General features: G+C 37.4%; 1 protein-coding gene across 7 annotated transcripts in view; it reads right to left on the reverse strand.

The window, feature by feature from the left end:
* pou2f1a (POU class 2 homeobox 1a) overlaps positions 1-15,632 on the reverse strand; it is a 47,653-nt gene that overhangs the window by 24,070 nt on the left and 7,951 nt on the right. For 4 of the 7 annotated variants that reach the window (XM_088913470.1, XM_088913468.1, XM_088913467.1 and 1 more), the window contains exons 2-3: positions 2,497-2,562; positions 735-823 (exon numbers count right to left, since the gene is read on the reverse strand). In XM_088913470.1, the coding sequence (XP_088769596.1) occupies positions 735-823; positions 2,497-2,562 (155 nt within the window). Of the gene's footprint in view, positions 1-734; positions 824-2,496; positions 2,563-3,736; positions 3,905-15,632 lie in introns of those variants that run through there. The other 3 variants (XM_088913472.1, XM_088913471.1, XM_088913469.1) reach the window with 1 other exon arrangement.

A 15,632-nucleotide genomic window follows, 5' to 3' on the forward strand; every position in this document is an offset into this window, starting at 1 on the left:
ACCTGTAGACAAAGGTTTAACAATGATTTTCCACATGGTCAAAAAACTGTATAATAATTTCATATTGAATTAAATACCCAAAGGGCTGCTTGTAGCTACCACCAAAGACTGACTCATCATGCTTTAATACAGTAGCAGTGTTATTTTTTAAAATAGAAGTTCAACTATAAAGATGAGCTAATGGCAAGATATTTTTACCTGTGAATTTACTGTCTGAGAAGCAGCCTGTAAGCTTGCTCCAGCAAGATGGACCTCAAGTGTTTACAAAATGAACATCTTTAAGAACTGTCAAGCTCTAAAGAAAGGTAAACAGAGTTTAACATTTTTGTCACATGCAGATTTCAGAAATGCCTCATATCCACCAATTTTTGGATGTTTGAAAGCATCATACTTTTAAAGAAGATGCCTCCAAGATTCCTTTTAGATTCAATGAAATCTGCTTCAAATGCATTAAAATGAGGTCCATGCTGCTGTACAAAATAACGTATAAATTTACTGTTTTTTTCATCTGATGTACAGCCACCCAAAATGAATATTCTGTATAACCTAAACTGGCAGTTTGTGGATTTTGTGCAATATAAGTATGAAAACTGTTGCAAAGCAGGCCACACACAAACATTTTACACACATCTGGGGACAGACAGATGGAAAAGACAGAGAGGTACATGGTGCAATTCTTAATGCATGTAAACAGAAGGATTTGTGATCGCTGCACAAATATCTTGAGGTTTTACCTGGTGGAGTAAGGCCTGTGCATGTGCATTGGTGATTGCACTTGTTTGCACAGATGGCCTCTGAAAGTCCAGTCCATTTGTTTGGGCACCTAGAAGAGGATAAGGATTTGGGTAAAAAGGGTTATTTTTTTTAAAGAGTACAAGCTGTGACTGAAGTGGCACACCTACAGAAGTCCGGGGAAATGCATCACAAACACAAATGCAATTTCAACATGTCATTATCATTAGGTTCAAATCAGTCTGAAGTCATCACACAGAAATCTGATCACAGATGAAGTTTTCATTTCAAAGTTAATATTTTTAATAACTGTTGAGGAATTCTACCAGTTCAAACAAGATGGAAAAGACCCTAATGGAGATTACTGTGGGGAAGTGGGAGTGGTCAAATAAAAGTCACTGTATATAAAATTTAAACCTTGGTGTTCCAAGACTATACATCCATAAAGCAAACTTTCATGACTGAAAATGTTTAATAGAAAGTGGTGGGCTCCCTATAAGGTTACTAACTCGGCTGCAGAGCATAAATGAGCCAACAGGCAGGAATTCTTTGCCTTAAATTAACATGAATGGTTCCAAGTTCCTTAAAGCTTCATTTAAATAAAAAGTTAAATTTTCCTCTTACTCCAGCAAACACGTTTTTCATTATTTTAATGCAAAGAAGAAATGCTGTCTACATTTATTTGAATTGATTCCCTTTTCATTTACTGAAATATGACAAACTTACAACAGATTCACAAAAGTATATTAAATGCTTCAAAAATACATACTGTTACAATGAAGGTTTTCAGAGGCCACTTTACATTGCCTGTTCTCCATTTTCTGTTATCAGTGTCTAGAACCCTTGTATAACACTGTGCGATGTAATTGTTTGAAGCTTAATTTAAAGACATTTCTATTGCAATTACAAACCTTTCTTCTTCAATTAAACACCTTATACTTGCCTTCAAAATTCCACAAAGGATTCCTCGTTAAACACTACCTTTTAAAAAACAACTGGTATGTTCTAAGTGAGAATACAGAGTGCTCACTCACAAAAAGCACATTCCTGGTGCACTGAGGCTTAATATAGTGGTGAAAAGACAAACCGTCTATTACATCTGGCAATGAAAAGTAGTTAAAATCTCAATTAGATTAAAAGTTTTCTCCTTGAAAGAAATACAGAAGGACTCATGACATGAGCATACACAGATAATCCTGCAACCTTGTTCTAATCCTTAAGACACCACACGCATAACTGTTAAATATAATTTCTCTACACATCAGTCTCTGGACTCTTAATTTGAGTATGTCTCCCAAATGGTTTTTATGTTTCAAAAGCTTTGAAATAGGAATTAATTGTCCATAGACAGTTAATACCTTAATTCACCCAGTCTCCCTGGTGAATTCTATTTCAATAAGTGAAATCAAAAAATGTGAAAATGTATATACTGAAGCCACTAACCCACCTACAGGAAAAACTCCAGAACAGGCAATATCTGAACCGAACCCCTTTGCGTGTTAATTACACAAATCCAAAATAACTACCCTTGAGACAGATTTCGGCACAAAAAACCCCACAAATGTCCAGTTTCGTTATTATAGGTATCACATAAAATACTAATTCTATAACACTGAAATCGTTTCAACAAAAAATCTAAAAAACTATAAACTGCAACAGTGTGTATGAAATTCAGGAAAGCCATAATATAGTAAAAACTAGGATACACTAAAAAATTGAACATAAGACAATATAGAGAAGTAACTGATGATAAAGTAAACTCACCTGTGCTGCTATCCCCACTCTCCATTGAAGGTTTACTTGTTTCTGACGGATTACTCATTCTTGATTCTAGAAAAACAGAGCATTAAGAAGAAATTAATACAGAGGAATAAAATGGTCCAGAAATGTCCCAGCCTGTTTAACAAACCAATTATTTTCTGAGTTTTCCCTTTACCCATCATAGATTTGAAATTATTAATGGTATTAAATTAATCTGCACAAATACTGAAATAGAATTACACTGCAGTAAACAATATTAATCAACACAAAATGCTAACCATACAAGTTTTCAGTTTTGACTTATCCACATAATTTAAAAACAGTCTAGGATACTGAAAAGTGCCAAATATGGAACAATCATTCTGTTTTCACAGCAAACTCAATCCTGTTGATTAGGCTTCCTAATTCTGTTACACAGTGTGAAGCACACAAAAATAGAACATGTTTTTTTTATTTTTGTGGGCAACCAATACAAAATTTTAAATTTGTAACCCTAAGAGCCTGTTTAATTTTAAACAGATCCTTTGCATGCCATTCGTTACATAAACTAAGGATCAGCTGGTTCATTACACATTTAAATAAAACCCACGTTAAAGACAGGCTCAGTATTTTACCCAACACTGCATAAAAATGTTTGAATTGCTAATCAAAAATTTCAACCCTGATTTTACTAGTAAAAAATACATATATTTCTGAGTTCATTTTCGGTAATTAAATCTTTGACTTAACGGATGAGGGAATTTGAAGCACTTACACATTTATAACCCCTTCACTCCCAAAAAGCACACACACATGATCATTTTGTTTTACAAAACATAAACCTAAAAACTGTCAACTCATAACTTATATTAAGGTAAAACAGTGCTATCTGCGCACAGGATACTCTTAATCTCATTTTAATTTATTTTCATTTTATTACGATTTACCATCTCGTATACCTACAGACTGCATAACAACCAAAGCAGATTAGTAGAATTCAGTACATTCTCAGAGCTTTTGCCTCGTTTCCACCATTTAAAAGAAACCGTTTTCCAAACAGTTTTTGTCAAGGTGCTTGTTGCTTTATCTAGCTTTGTAATTACACAGACCTCTGCATGCAGAGCAGAAGAAAACCAGCACTTTAGCCTACAGAATGAAGGTCCTAATCCAGATATTCAGTGGAGGAATTGCATATGGTTGCAGAACCATGAATAGTCAAACACTTAATTAAAATACGATCTATTTAAGAGCTGAGGGCACCCACCTAGAGCATAATCACTGCAGTCCAGCATGATGACAGCCAGTCCGTGAAGAAAATCTAATCCACTACCCCTTAGGAGTACAAACTTTTACAAACTGACACTGAAATTTAACAGCACAAGAAGAGTAATGCCACAGCAGCCTGAGAAAGCAGCACTGCAAAAGGAAACTTCGGTATTTCTGCAGTTTTCAGTGCCTCTCAGCTAGCTATTTTACACCGTGATCGTCAAGACAACTGAAGTGTGAAAAAGTTCCCCTTTTTCTGTAATAAAATAGAAACAAAGATTGCAGCTGGCAGTTTCCATAATGAAGCTTAATCAGTATGCAGCTGATTAGTGCCTTATGCAAATCTCCCCCCCTTGTTAGTGCTGCAGAGTGTGCTTTGAAGTCCTGTGAGCAATTCATTTTGCAGAGTGCACTGAAAGCTTTCTGCATAATTTAAATCTGGCATAAATATTTATCAGCTCATTAGCATATTAATTGGATATCTTTAAAAAAAATCCACCCAGCACAACAGCCAGGGAGTAATCACATAAAGGACAATTATCACCATAGTGCAAGCATTATAATTAGGGGGAAAAAATGAAGTTCCTTGCATGCACTGTCAACCCTGACCGCAGCAAAACATGTCACCATGACCGGATAGAGTGCCTGTTAAATGTCACAAATGTGACATCTACAAATTGGAAACAATGTTACAGTCTCAAGCACTTTTAATCTAATTCTTCCTGGAGCGAAGGAAATAATAATGCCTGCATTTCTTTATGTATGGAAAAAGCACTCTGTACAAAACAAGCAACACAGAACCATAATTGGCAGAACCCTTACAGCAAAGGCATTTTACTTTTAAAATAAATTCATAAAGTTCATACGCATATATATAAACTAGATGGATTAGCATGTTTAGCTAGCATCGGCTTCTGTTTGCTGTTAATTTAAGTTATTCAGCGTTCGAAATCTTGCACTGACTGGAAATGCAAAATATCCCAACAAGTCAAATGCTTTTTTTTAAGTAAACCGACCACAAAGTACAGGTAGGCTGTTTTGTGTTACAGAAAACTGTCAAACACCGTCTTCGCAATGGAGAGAAAAGTGCCTATTGATTAGTGGCTAATTTACCGATTTGAGAAAAACAGCTTGAAGAACTGTCACAAACGGGCTGACAGGAAACAGAGGCTTGCAGACTAGCCATTCACCAGAATGCAAAGGCAAGAATATCAGTTCAGCCAGCCAGCAAAATAAGAACATAAAAGTTACTAACAAGACAAGGCCATTTGCCCCGTCTAGCCAAAACTAAGAGTGTATGTGGTTGACAAATGGATGAACACCCTCAATCTAGGTCTTAGGGGTCTCTTTATATGTTGAATAGGTCTGGTTAACCCAAAGGCTATGTGGCTGACAGCCTGGGTGGCTATGAAACCCCTGGAAGACACCGCAGGGCTGGAATGATGCAGTTCTTGCCGAGAACAACGACGCAATGAGAGCGCTAACCAGTCCTGGCAAGCAAACGCGAGAAAGACAACTAAAGCTCTCCGGCAGAAACTAAGAGAGGACTGGACAAAACGTCAGTAGCAGCAGACAGGAAACATCTGTTTTACTAAGTGAAGAGACTTTTGGTTTCAGAGTTACTGCTGTGCGTTAAGGGGAAAAGTGCAACACAGAAAGCAAGCGCACAGAATCGTCTTACTGCGACAAGGCAGGGTCTGAGAGTGCTGGCCTTTGACTGGGAGGCAGACTTTAAAAACATGGAAGGCAAGGGCCCCGGTGGTGCACCACCTGCAGAGGCACTCTTTCCAAGCATGTGCGAGCCTGGTCGAGTCCTGGGTGCAGCTATACCCCAGGTCCAGTCGGCACTGGGCCCCCTGCACAGCGCTGCAGAGAGCAGGTCTGAGAGGCCTGTGTGCAAGCCCTCATTCTCCCCGTGTGTGTGTATGGACGTGGGCGCATGGAGATGTTGTATACCCATGATCTGAAGACAACAGGCGACGCAAAACAAAATACCTGGCAATTCTGAACTTAGAAAATAAAATTAAGGAACATGATGAGAAATCATTTCAAAAGGAATTTTAATTCTTTCAAGTGTAGATGGCCTTTAGGTTCTGTGAAAACCATAATGGGCTGAATTATACTTATTTGGTCATCAGTCTTAATTTACAAAGTAACTTCAACCCCTAAATATAAATATATATGAACATTAAATTAAGATGAATACAACAAGACCTCTCAGTATAATGAATTAATACTCAAGCCATTACTGGTGCAAACTCTAGATCACAATAGCAGTTTCTTTGAAGATTGGATGGCACTAATGTTTAACATCAGTGTCAAACTGATTCATGATTAATCTATGCAGGAACTGTTAAGCAATTCTTATATCTTCCTTAATACATTTCAATTTTTTAAAGAAAAGAACAAGCAGTCCTTTCCTCCTGTAATGCTAACTCACTAATACTACCCACTCCTTAAAAAATACTAGATACACTAGTATTACGTTTTTTAAAGCAAAAACAAAAAAAACCACTTGCTTTGTCATTGTCTGATTGCAAAAAATAAAGTACTGCACAGGAACAAGACCACCTCTAACTCCGCACACCCCTGCTGACAGGCTGATCCAAGCATTTATTTGGATGCAAATCAGATCTTTTGTTGTATCACATACAGTGTTCTTCTGAAAAGATCACTTTTCTTAGTTTAGATGATACCCTGATGATAAAGATCCCTTAAATTTGCAAGTCAGAAAATGGCAACCAAGACTTACTTCGGTTCTTAAATTAGGGCTCAGATTTTAATCGCAGGGTTTGTTTTATCAAGCCTTGGCAGACCGCAAGCTGCAGATGAAAATCAGGTAAGCTCAGGCTTGTATGAATAGAGCACTTCATGCTCACACCACTGTTCTCCATTGTGAAATCATACTGTCAGCACTTTGCTTCCTATTTAGTGTTTGTTCCTTGTTTTTCTTCTCATTATGGCTATTCATATGGGATACTAGCACTGCAGTAGATGCCATAAAGCATTAACTAATTTAGCATGCTGGGAGAAGGCAAACAGGAGATGAGATGGCAAGATTAAAGTTTTTTTTTTTTTAAATGTGGACCTCCCACCAGCAGCTCTCAAAGATTTCTCAAAGCCCCCAGCCGTTACAGCTGTAAGTTCATTAGGGTCACAACCTGACAGAAGTAATAGTCAAATCTCTGCTTTGAAGGTTTACTATATTTTCACGGCCTGACTGCACACTGCATTAAAAAAGACCAATGCGACAGTCCCCCGTTTAAATCTGTTCCCTTCTTCTTAATACCATTACGCTTAACTCACATTCGCTCCACTTTTAGAGGAATAAAAAGAAGGTAAAGGAGCACGAGCAAAATCCTGACACCGTTATTCCCTGAACCAAACATAACTTATCTTAATTGCATAACCTGACGGTTCAACCCCCCCTACAGTAAAAAGAGATTCAAATAAACCAGGTGTGGTCTTATTTTTTAGTAATTTACACAGATTTAACCCATAATCCCTACTGAGTTACCATAATAATATGCACAGCTGGCGACATTTAACAGGATATATTCCTGTGTGATTGGATGGAAAGTTTGACCACTCGCTGTGGGCATGCCAATTATGGCTCTGCGAACAGAAGCATTAAAATCCCCTTAACAGCATGCTGTCACCAAGGACAAAAAAGGGAGACCGAAAATGTGAAATTCTTACAAATAAAGGCTCTACTTGCCACATACTTTCCTCTCCCCTGTTACAACTCAGACTGTCTGACTAATCCATAATAAATCCAAACATAATGGCTTCCAACTCAAGGACTTAAAAAAGAACTCCTTTTCTCCTTATGTAAAATGGGCTGCTACTGTGCACTAATATCTGAAGGTCATTAATAAAACTGGAGCCACGGCCCTGAATATCAGGCAGAGAAAGCTTCAGAGCAGCTCTTGATAAAAGTAATACACTAAATTCCACATCAATTTTTCAGGCTAAAAAAGAGACAACAAAAGCTTCTTCACTGTGGTAACAAAATGCAGCGTTAAAGCTCCCCTGAGGATTGGATGTCGGAAGCAGACATGGGAAAAAAAGCATTAAAGTGCCAGCCCAGAGGAAAAAGAAAGGTCAGATTTGTAATTTTAAAAACTCTCCGGAGAAACACTCTTTAGAATTTGAATAAAGCAAGACATTCACAGGGCAAAGGCACAGCTCTAGAAAATATATACATTTTTTTCGAATGCTACAGTGAATGTGTGAAAATACACCGCTTTCTGCTAAGCTAGTTATGTACAGAGATCACCTAACAGGACAAATATATTCAACTTGTGGGACCTGATGTCAGCTGAAGCTGCAGTATTCACTGCTGGCACTGAAGCTTGCCCTTTAGAAGACAAGTACATGCTACTCGTTCTGGTTATTTGGGGCAGCCTTTAAAAGGAGAAGCAGAGACGAGCGCAACTGAATGCATCTTTCCAAGAATCGTGAAGAGTCACATGTCTAATTAGAAACCTTGTTACAAGGAATTAACGCTCAGGACAGCTGCAAACATGGAAAAGACAGCCGACTCATTTCAAAAGCGTTAGTCTACACAGAACCCATTCCCGCAAGAGTGCAGAAGAAGGGACAACAAATAAGGTCGAGCGACAAATTTTAAAATGGCAGACAAGTCAGGATTATGACTGTCACAAGTGGAGGCTGACCGATACAGACCGTCCCTGCCCAAAATCGATTTTGCAGTTAAGACATTTTATGAACAGAAACAGTTGAACAGAAAAAGGACAATAACATTTTAATAACCAATTAAAGAGAAACCAAACAAAACTCAATGCTTCCTTAAGAACACAAAACACTTGCAGTACCATCTCATAAAAACAGAACATAAAAAAACTAAATTCTCTTAAGAACACAAAGTTCCAGCATTCTGCTGAGAAAATGTATTTTCTGCTTTGCTGAACTGCCATTTATAAGAATTAATAGAATGTATATTGCTGCAGTAAAAGTAGTCTTAGGTAGAATATAGCCCCTCAGCTCATTCCTAACTCTTCACAGAAACAATAATCCACCATGATGCTAAATGTAATCTCTTGTAATAAAGAATGGGCATTATTTATAAACACAACTGTCTGCCTAATGTCTAAATGGATATATTCCAAGATCTAAAACACCTTGAAGTGATTAAAACAAATTTCACTTGCATGCTACCACTATGACCCTAAATTTAGTTAGTAAAATTTATATAGATGCTAAAACTAAAAACATAATACCTGTGAATGTTTCTGAGCAGTAATCAGGTTCTTTAATCCTTTAATAATTTCTCATCCAAAATAAAATTCAACAACTTTCAACATCTGCTGTAATAAAATACTAATTGACAGAACCCCAGTATTATAGAATCCAGAATTATTTCCCTATTCCTGTTCCAAACAGTGTAGAAGTACAACAGTGCACAGTCATTTCAGAAGGACTGTGGACAGGCTGCTGATCCATTCACTTGCAGACTAAACCTATCAACCACAGCTCTCTTTCTTTTAAGATCATGCGCAGACAAAAATAATTTGCAGAATGAAGATAGTTACGCACCAGCTGTTCTCCAAAAAGACAAAAACTGGCTTATACAAATACTGGAAACATCAGGTGCCCAATTTCAGTCCCAAAATGTTATTCTGGACTCTAGGACCCCCCGGAGTACAAGTAAGCACAGAGTATTCTGCATTCAGCAATGGGTTGCTAGGACACTTGGCAGGTTTCTGTGAAGGACAATAAAACACATCCATGCCAGTCTGACCGACTTGCAATGTTACAGATCTCCTTCTACGTTAAGAAAGCAAAACAAAAGCTCTTGGAAAAAGTTGAGGAGGAGGGGAAGGAATATAGTTTTACAGAATGCTATAGTACCGTCAGTCATGAACACTTATTTCTGACAAGTCTGCCCTCATCAGACTGAGGACGAGTATCAGCATCTTCCATTCCTGCTGAACTCTTTTGATCATTAGAGTGGCCTCCACTGCATTTGTCTCCACCTTCTGGGAGGAGTATATGTATATTATATTAAAAAATGGTGAACATCAGCAAAACTGAGATTGCTCCTTAAACTGGCAATGTACCATCCCCATTAGCCACACATTACTGTACGCGATGCATGTCTTTATGATGGTTGAGCATTATACAAATTGATCACAGAATTGCTGAAAGGGTATACTATCATTTCCTCACATTACAATAATTACATGAGCGATCTATGAGCAGAGAAAAAAAAGGAGCTCCGCATTACTAGACAGAAAAAGAGCCCCAACTAAATAAAATTGGTCGAGAACCATTTTTTAAATTCAGTATTTAACTGTTAAATACTGATTTTTTTTAAAATGTTGTTCAATCAGTCATGATAATGCTCACAGACGGAATAACTTTTTTTTCCTTATCTGTAATAAAAAACACTTCCACATTCCATATTTATTTAATTAAATAATAGTTATGCAACAGTTCAGAGACTTAGGGAATGTAATTTTCATTTTGGTGCTGCTAAGCTTCTAAAACTGTTCGTAATAGTATATTATGCAAATTGCCTAATTAATATGATTTTAATTATAATTTAATTAGGTCGGCTTTCATTTACTTAATTATATAATACAAATTAGCCAAGTAGTAAAAGACCTTTACAAAATACCACTATCAGCCACTGAAAAATAGACCCTATTCAAATACCAGTGAAAATTCAAATGGTACAGGTCATATATGCAAAACGTGCCCAATACCATCCAGAAGAAGCGTTAAGTGCGTCACTTCACTCCCACTCTGTCTATAGAGCCATTGTCTCAAATATTTTAAAATGGCAAAGTAAAGACAAAACAATGGCTGTTCCCTTTGTTTGGGCAGACTACCTCAGGAAAGCGGGTGTCAGCGTACGGTGTAAATTTCTTACAGAGGAAAGAAGAAAATGCGTTAATAGATCATATTTATCTGCTTTAAACGAAGTCTGACACATTATTGCCAACATTTAAATGCACTGATTTTTTGTTAATTTACAGAAACTTCCTAGCTTCACAGTCTTTGAAGACCTCTGTGAGTGAACTTCACAGACTAAGAGGTGTTTGGTGCTAATGACTTACTATGGCCATTCCTACCTTAACAGTCTGGAGTCCGCCATGAAACATCAAGAGTTTTATTGAAAAAGATCTGTGCTCTCACACACAAAAGTGAAAAGCACAAACAAGTTATGAAAGTAAAACAACTATCATTGATTCTTATTGCGAAGTCATTAAAGGAATAGTGCCAATATGTCCCTAATAATAAATGCTGAAATATTCAGTGCAATGCAATAAAGGAACACTAGTGCTGCATTCAGCAAGATGAACATGAACAATTATTATTCAGATCATTTTAAGCCCTCCAATTGAGAAACAAAAACATGCATATTATACACTGCACTTGTCTAGAAGGGATCGCTTTTGTGTGCATACCTGAGAATACATTAGGTATTCTGGCAACACAACTGTTTTTAGTGATTATCAATCTAAACCATATACCAAAGATTCAAATAGTGATTTTTGACATTAAAAAGCTTACAAGATATCCACACTGAAATAGTTTTCACATTTCACATACATACTCCAAAACCACAATTCACAACTAGTCTAACAACCATTTATATTCAAGTTTAACTGGCTGATTTTACATTTTACAAAGCTGCTCAGCCCAGCGTATATATTTTTTTTCGATTAGTTGCAGATACATCTGGAACATTCCTGTTGGACATTTATAAGATGGATTATGGTTCAATAAAGTTATTATTTGAGACCCATTGTCTCAAAACTATTCTTTCAACTTGTACTACCACATTAGGAAATTCTCTTAGCCCACACACTATTCAAATTCTGCAATCTAAATAACCATGACTGGAGTGACAAGTTTTTATTTTTATCTTAATTGAAAGCTTAAAATATTTACCCATGGTTCAAACTCTCCGTAAGCCCCAAACCACCGCAGAATTCTACAGACATTATCCAAATTATAAGGCACAATTTTCTACAAACCGTCATACCTATAGGTTTGTTATTCAAGCACACACATGAGATTTAGAAATCAGGAAAGAGAAGGACTTTCTTCATGAAAGAAGCAGGTTGATCAGTAGGGATAAGGGTCCAAATTGCTATTGTGAATGCACAGAAATCACAGAACTGACAAGAATGGCCTGCTAACGCAGCTCGGGAGACACGTCAGAGTTCTTGACTACCACATCGGTTCTGTTGACCTAGACAGACCAGCCAGAGAAGGGACCCGAAAGCTGGGTGATCGACAGTAGCTTTCAGCTGCATGTGAACCCAACCCTGCGATGCAAGTCCAGACACAATGACCAGCTGGACAGGACAGCAGAGGTGCCGGTTCCCATGCCAGGGATTCACCATATTTAAGTTGAATGGCTCTCCCACCCCTCCAGCTACCCAACTGTTTATCCATGGCATTCCAGTTTAAAAAAAGGGAGACGACTGGACATGCGCAAGCACGGCTGTCCCAGTCCAGACGCGGAGTGTACAATCAGAGGGGGAGAAACACATTTTTAGCTCCTTCTGCTCGAAATAACCTGAACCGACACAAACAATTTGTATGGTGGCCTATGTAATGTTACCTTGCTTCATTTACAGATGGGAGACTGATGGCCTATAAAATGCAACTATTATTAATACAGTGACTGCCATTCTAATATTTTGTATTTTAATGCTTAATTAATAGAGATATTAAGACCCCAAAGTTGCTTGAGCCGAGAAGATTTCGGGATAGCTTTCAGTCCTCTCTCTTTGGAAGTTAAGGATAAACTTTAGTTCTTTTACATGCTCTGTATACATGTAAAAAGCTGATATCCATCACTTCACCGCAAAAAACAAAGGATATTGGAAAGAAAATGTGTGAAAGCTTCTTATTTTTAAGGAGAAACTGCTTGGTATACCTTTTCCATCATCTTGAACATAATGTGCATTTGATACTTGAAATTTCACTTGCTATGTTTTGTTTGCATACACTTGATCTTAATCTACCTAGTGTCAAAAACAAGTGTTCAAACACCACAGAGCAATTTGAAGAGTTCATCAATACTAAAACGTACTTAGACCTTACTTTGTACAAATTAAAGTAGAGCATGTAAGTGTTCCATAAATAAAACAAAAAGATAAAAAACACCCAGGGTCGTAAATAAACACAACACTGTACAAAAGAAAAAGCTTGTAATCTAATATACTAGCTGTACTGATGAGTTGAATTGGTTAATATATCAAATGAATATAAAAGAAAAATGTTTATCCACGTAAATTGCAAATTGATGTGTGTTATCTTTCTTGATTGTTTTCCATCTCTAGTCCTCCAGAAAGGGAGGTGCATATACTATTGTTGCTTCTGGCGAATTTTGTGTTGTTTGCTGATGTAAAGTATAAAGCTTATTTTCCTTGTGAAATATTTCTTTATGACACAATGTTCATGTATGTGACATGACTGGGTTTCGTAATGTTTATTTTAAATAATGGGTTAATTAACAAAGATTACTTTAAAACCTGTCGAAACCGAGTGAAAACATAGCAAAACCCTTGCTGTACTTTTCTTGTGAAATAAAAACTACATCCCGATTTAGAGTACTGACAACGACTTGAGCTAAATAGCTTTCAAATACAATGTAGCCACACTAATATTCATACACTGATGCACAGAAAGACTGCTCTAGCTCCTGGACACTGACAATTGTTTTAAGTGCACTCCAGAGAACCTCCGTTGCAGATATCAGTGACATCTGTCTTTTCTTACAACAGATTTATTCAAAGGTAACTGTAGATTTTAAGCTGCTTTTTATTTCACTTCAAGACAAATTAAGGTAAAACCCGCAAGCAACAACTTCAAGCTTCAAAGGGGACAAAAGCTGAAAGAAAAAACACCACCACATTCATCCATGAAGAACCGGTAAGCAAAACAAAAGCTCAGCTTGAGCAGCTGGTGATGCAACCTTAGAAACAGGTTCACTGGCCTACATGTTTCCCCTGCTGTTTGAATAGTACCCCCATGTCAGTTATTACAATAAATCAGCCAGAAGAACAAGTGGGAAGGAAAACGCAAGCCAAGGTGAAGATTTCTGAGGAAACAACTAAATAGGCTGTAACCATTAAACTTAAGCAACCCCATTACACTTACGTGAAGAAGAAATCATTTATAGTAGTGTCCAGAATCAAGAATACCATAGCCTGCACAAAAAAAATAATCCATGCAAAGCTAATGTATAACCCGCACTGGTTCAATTTTAACAAATTTAAGCAACCTGAAGTGTGCCTGATTACATTACCAAAGAGAAAACAGCAATGAAGGCGGCAAACAATATGTACTTAACACTGATTACATGCAGTGGATTTCTAAGAATGTCATGAGGCACACTCATTATCTGGTGATGCATTTATGCACTAAAGCCTCATTCAGCTAAGGGAGGCAAGTTTTCAGTATCACAGTGTAATGTGGAAAGCTACGCAGCATGTGAAAATTAAGTAGTTTCTCTCCTCTCCACTAAGCTAATGATATGCATAATTAACACGTGGTAGATGTGCAATTTGCATATAGCCACTGCTCAGGAAACAATAAGGGGTTCGCTTAGAAAAAAGGGTATTTCATTGTCCTGCAAAGTAACCACAAGCAGCACTGTGTTCTGCACTTACTAGCAGCCACTAGTGAAGGTAAGTCATGTAAGCTAGGTTTCCAGGAACACAGAATAAACTGAAAATATTTGCCACAAAGATTGCTGGTAAGTAGGACTTTGTATTTTTGGCTTTGACCAATGAATAATAAGAAAATTGTCTGGATGCAAAACAAAAGAAAATGGTTATTCAGTTTCCATCCACTTCATCACATTTTAAACCGCACTAGAAAAGAGACCATTATAAACACTAGATGCAGTATGAATGCATTAAACCAAATCCAATGCTGTACAAGCCTGCCTGGAAGCACAAGATTCAAGAACACAGCACGCAATGAAGATTTTAAAACGGCAGAGGATAAAAAACAAGGTTTTCTCAAACACAACAAAACAAGAGATCACAATTCATTATTGAAAACATCAATGGCTGATGAACGTAAGGAATTACCTACACACGCGGGTAGATATCGGCTTTATTTGTATTAAAAAAAAACGTAAATCCATCATCGGGAAGTTGCTCATACCCAATAAGGGCTGTGGCAACCCAGACCCTGTTCCAGAAGTGAAAGGCAGTGCATGGGTAGCCAGTCCACTGGAGGACACCAGTTAACACAGCCATCATGTCCACTTGGAGAACAAACTGGAGATGTAGCAAAGCCTCAGGTGAATGAGGGAAGAACATATAGACTACACACACAGGGCAGGAAGGAACCCAGGACTGCTAGACCGCCCTGAACACGGCTGCTTCACTCCCAGAAACACCGGCGTCTCTGACTGCACAGGGACAATGGATAAGGATAACCTAACATGTTCAAATCAATTCTTTCATTTTCTTCTAATTCTAATATGCTCGACTGTATTCATGAATGCGATCAGATTGGAAGGCAGGAGCTCTACAGTCAAAATATTGTATATTCTGTTTAGGGTTCATCATGAAATGAACCCCTGTCCCCTCTGTGCAAGAAAGGTGGAAACAAAAACAAGAAACTACAAAGAAAAATACTAAATTAGAAAAGAAACTTAAGTAGTTTTTTACACACATGACAATCATAGGACAAAATTTAGGTTGGATGAAAAAATTGGGAAGAGCTTGAAAACATCTTATTACAGTACATGTGAAAATACAGAAAACCAATCTGTAAGAACCCAAATAAACCCTGAAAACATATTGAAACACTGGACATTTTGGAATATACCAAAACGCAAGTTCCAAGTGAAACTAATCTTTAACAAGAGGTCTCCGTGATGCATTAAATCA

Source organism: Atractosteus spatula, chromosome 4, assembly GCF_055471065.1.
Source record: "Atractosteus spatula isolate fAtrSpa1 chromosome 4, fAtrSpa1.hap1, whole genome shotgun sequence".
Lineage (NCBI taxonomy): Eukaryota > Metazoa > Chordata > Actinopteri > Semionotiformes > Lepisosteidae > Atractosteus > Atractosteus spatula.